This window comes from Cicer arietinum, chromosome 8 (genome assembly GCF_000331145.2).
Source record: "Cicer arietinum cultivar CDC Frontier isolate Library 1 chromosome 8, Cicar.CDCFrontier_v2.0, whole genome shotgun sequence".
Classification (NCBI taxonomy): Eukaryota; Viridiplantae; Streptophyta; class Magnoliopsida; order Fabales; family Fabaceae; genus Cicer; species Cicer arietinum.
Genome location: NC_021167.2, coordinates 6763364 through 6768044, shown reverse-complemented (window position 1 = coordinate 6768044; position 4681 = coordinate 6763364). Strand labels below are relative to the sequence as shown.

General features: G+C 33.4%; 1 protein-coding gene across 1 annotated transcript; it reads left to right on the top strand.

Annotated features, from left to right (window-relative positions):
• Positions 1-282: 282 nt before the first annotated feature.
• On the top strand, positions 283-3769 carry LOC101504445 (plant intracellular Ras-group-related LRR protein 4). The gene is made up of 4 exons (XM_004512233.4): positions 283-1294; positions 1591-2504; positions 2598-2791; positions 3359-3769. The coding sequence occupies exons 1-3, from the start codon at positions 622-624 to the stop codon at positions 2751-2753; spliced, it is 1743 nt and encodes a 580-aa protein (XP_004512290.1). The 5' UTR covers positions 283-621; the 3' UTR covers positions 2754-2791; positions 3359-3769.
• The last annotated feature ends 912 nt before the right edge of the window (positions 3770-4681 follow it).

The window sequence follows — 4681 nt, the reverse complement described above, 5'->3', positions numbered from 1 at the left end:
CCTATCATAAAAAAACTATTTATTTTAATAAATGAAAAAATTAATAGGAAGTACTATTGAATTGGATTGTAGTAATTAGACTATACTAAATCCGGAAATATCGGAATGAATTAAAAAGGGACGCACTTATGTCATGAATCAGGTTTGATAGAAGCCGTTAATAAAAACCGCGGGCGTGTGAGAAAAACAAAAACAAGTGGATGGCATCACTGGTTATTTAACTAATCATACAAGGGCATATTAGGAAACAACAAAAATTACCCATAAAACAAAAACAAACAACGACTACAACAACAATAAAAAAATAGCTACTAGAAGAAGAAACAGCAACGAGAAGAAGAAAAAGAAGAAGTAGCGAAAAACAATTCACAGATCGAGAATTCTAAACCGAATGAGCTTGGGTGAAGTTCTTCTCTGTCGTGTAGCGTGAATTATTTTTCTGTTTTTTGTTTTCAGAAACCGATATTCGTGTGCGTTTTCCGAAACAAAAACTGTCTTATAGGGGAAGGTGAAACCAGAACAAACTGGTTTATTTTTCATTTGGGTTTTCGTTATGATGTTAAAGTTTTGAAATTTTACAAGATTTAGATTCTGGGTTGTTTTGCTATTTTGGAACAAGAGATGGAGTGTTGGAGTACGGTTGATGGAGTGGTTGGAGAGATAATGAGGATTCATAGATCTTTACCAGTAAGGCCAGGGATTGATGAAGTTGAAGCTGCAAAAAGTTTGATTGTGAATGTTGAGAAAGATGATGAAGCTAAGCTTGAATCTATAGCTAAACAAAGCAAAGGAAAAGATGTACCTGATGAGCTTTTCATGATTTTGCAAGAGATGCAGAAGAATTTGGTATATTTTCGAAGTATGGAACAGAAGAGAGAAGCTTTGAAACTTGTTGATCTTGAGAATGTTCATTCACTGTTTGATGAATTGATTCAGAGAGCTTCTGATTGTGTTTCTAATCCAAATGGTGCCACTACTACTTCTGGCTTTAGACAAATTACTTACTCTAATGGTTCTGCTTCCACTGTTTCAACAAGTTTATCCAAGAATTTAGGTTCTGGTTCTGGTTCTATGGGTGGTTTTGATAAGCAGGTACCTTCAGCTACTGTTTCTTCCACCTTGCTTCATGTAGACAAAGAACCTTCTGCCAAGGGTTCTGAATTATTCACAAGAGATGATAGTTATGTGAGCAAGACCAAGGCCACATTCTACCCTAATGGGTATTCAATTGAAGCAAATATCACATCCAAACCCCAAATATTGGATTCATCATTAAAATCCACTACTACTGCAGGTAATCACTCATATATGCCACTCAACATTCAACGTTTCAATTCAGTTATTCATATTATTGTTTGTTTAGGTAGAGCCATATTCAAGGTTTTAAATTGTGGTAGTAATGATAACGGTCGGTAGTGTCGCTATTATTGATATTGTGGAGAATCACGGTGTCTGATGCTACCTCAATTGCGGTCGCATAGACATAAAAAACTTTGATTTTGTGGCCGAGATCACGGTCTCAAACCTTTTTTTTAAGCCTTGCTGTATTACTTTGTAGGTAATATGTGCTGATGGTATGCTATTTTGTAGGTCAAGATGGTGATAAGTTGAGTTTGATTAAACTTGCTAGCATAATTGAGGTTTCGGCAAAGAAAGGAACTCGCGATCTCAAGCTCCAGAACAAGTTAATGGACCGAGTCGATTGGCTACCTGATTCGATAGGAAAGTTATCTAGTTTGGTCACCCTTGATTTATCAGAGAATAGGATTGTTGCTTTACCTTCCACAATTGGTGGCCTTTCCTCACTGACCAAATTGGACTTGCATTCCAATAGGATCACAGAGATTCCTGATTCTGTTGGAAATCTCCTAAGTCTTGTCTATCTAAATCTGAGGGGAAACCACTTAACAACCTTACCTGCTTCTTTGAGCCGATTGCTACGCCTTGAAGAGCTTGATTTGAGTTCAAATCAAATTTCAGTGCTTCCTGACTCTATAGGGTCACTTGTTAACCTCAAAGTGTTGAATGTGGAAACAAATGATGTAGAAGAAATTCCACATTCTATTGGTAATTGTTCTTCCCTTAGGGAGCTTCATGCTGACTATAATAGGCTTAAAGCCCTGCCGGAAGCTGTAGGGAAGATTGAGAGTTTGGAGATTTTGTCCGTGCGGTACAATAACGTCAAACAACTACCTACAACAATGTCATCTATGATAAACCTGAAGGAACTTGATGTGAGTTTCAATGAGCTTGAGTCCGTGCCTGAGAGCTTGTGTTTCGCCACCTCCCTTGTCAAGATGAACATAGGAAACAATTTTGCTGACATGAGATACTTACCAAGATCAATCGGGAACCTTGAAATGCTTGAGGAATTGGATATCAGTAATAATCAGATACGCGTTCTTCCTGACTCGTTTAGGATGCTCACAAGACTACGCGTCTTGCGCGTGGAAGAAAATCCTCTTGAGGTTCCACCTAGAGAAATAGCTGAGAAAGGAGCACAGGTATGTTTTCGAATCTAGTTCTTTTGATATTTTAATTTAATGAAGACTTTTATGTTTTTTGAACCTCAATTTTATTGTGTTGGTTTATCTTAGGCTGTTGTGCAGTACATGGCTGATCTTGTGGAGAAGAGGGAAAAGAAGGAAGCTAAACCACAGCCACCTAAGCAGAAAAAGAGTTGGGCTCAGATCTGCTTCTTTTCAAGGTCTAACAAAAGAAAGCGTGATGGAGTTGATTATGTGAAAGCTTGATTTCCTTTAGTGACACCCCTAAGCAACTGATTCCATTAGTAAGTTTGTGTTGTTTTACTGTTTCAATACATCAATAATGACTAAATTAGCATTGGATATTACGTCTGAACTAGTTCTAGGCTTAGGATTCGTTTAGAAGAGCTTCTTTACAACTTACGTCATGTTTGGATAAACAACTTAATAAAGTGCTTATAGTATAATCATTTATCATATAAGTGCTTATTTATAAACTATAAACTATTTTTATAATAACAGAAGATAAAATAAAGTCAAACTATTTTCATATAAGTTATAAGTTGTTTTCAGAAACTTTCCGATATAGTTTATGAAAATAAGCTGAAAATAGTTTATGAACATGTCATAAGTTGTTTCGATCGGCTCTAAAGAGATTCTCATTAGAAGAGCTTGTTTTCAGCAAGCTCATCATGATAGCTTATAAAGTACTAGTAGCTTACAAGTTATATGAGAATAATTAATTCCATTACTTATTTTATTTTATTATAGAAATAGTTTATATAATAGCACTTATATAATACACACTTATTCAATAAGTGACCAAGTGTATGCAACCTTAATCTAAATGTTGGTTGTTCTTATTAACCTAGGTTCACCACATGTGACATGGTTATATTTCTTTAGAGGGAATGATAACAGAGAAGGGAAAGCATAGCTGTTGATGTTCTCCATTTTCCTGTTTGGCAGATAGAGACAACAAAGTATCTTTGAGTCTAAGGTCAATATTATTATAATATAATATGTGAAGATAAGGATGGTGAGAGAATGAATTGACAGAATTCCCTATGACTTGGCGGCACAAAATTGTAGATTTCTTGTTCTAGTATATTTGCTGATTTCTTTTTGAACTTTCCATTCTATTTCATTTGTATTTCTGTTTAGGAACAAGTGTACACAATCCAACAGGAAAATAGAGATTATGAAGAGAAACTGAATGTGATTATGTACACTACACCATGTTTATGTCTGTATGTATAATTGAAATTTCCATTGTTAAGTGATTCAAAGTTAGTCATTTCATCTTACAAAAAGGTTGAAATTTCCTTGACTTGAAATTGAATAGTGTATGAAAGGACTAGTAATAACATTGAAAAAGAGGTTACTGTAAATCATTGTCACAATCTTGATTAGCTAATTGCTTACCAAGGCATCTTGGTTGATTTAATCACGTGGGCAACTGGAGAACATTTTTTGACATGTTAATAATGATGTATCATAAAAAGTAGATGTATATAAACTTTTAAAAAACAATTTTGTTTATATTTGTTTTTCGAGGGAGTAATTCTTAAATGGTAAAAAGGTGATATAGTATCGGGTCAATATATATATAGGAGTATATTTAATAGCATTAACTGTTAAGTAAGAGATGGATAAAGGTTTGGAGTTTTGGTAGTTGTACAGAAGAAGCCTAGCTGGTGCAAACTATACTTCTTTTCTGGACTCTGTAATTAATGATTACTCTCTCATTTTGTTGTCTTCTGTAGACAGATTGACCCCACCCCTCTATAATACTCATTTCTTTTTTTAATAATTGATTCATTTTATGAATTTATATATGTTAAAACAAATGTATAAAAAAAAATAGAAAAAAAAATACTATGTTTACTAAATTATGTGGAGTATGACTATATTTGTTAAGTTGTACTTTGTGTATAAAAATGTCTAATATCGACTTTTCATCTTCCAAAATAATATTGTTAAAAAAATATTTTAAAAAGAAATTAATAATATTAATTAAATATATATATATATATATATTTTAAAATCAAAATAGAATAGTCTTTAAACTTTCATATTGAGATGAACTTAATAAAAAATTACACACTTTGGACACATCTTTATGATTAGTATAATTTTGAACAGAATTTGAAAAATATCAATTCTTTTGTGAAAAATAGACTAATGACACGGAA

Coding starts and splice junctions, on each gene's coding strand:
- LOC101504445 (XM_004512233.4), top strand. CDS start 622: ATGGAGTGTTGGAGTACGGTTGATGGAGTGGTTGGAGAGATAATGAGG. Junction 1,295..1,590: donor AAAATCCACTACTACTGCAG/GTAATCACTCAT, acceptor GCTATTTTGTAG/GTCAAGATGGTGATAAGTTG. Junction 2,505..2,597: donor TAGCTGAGAAAGGAGCACAG/GTATGTTTTCGA, acceptor GGTTTATCTTAG/GCTGTTGTGCAGTACATGGC.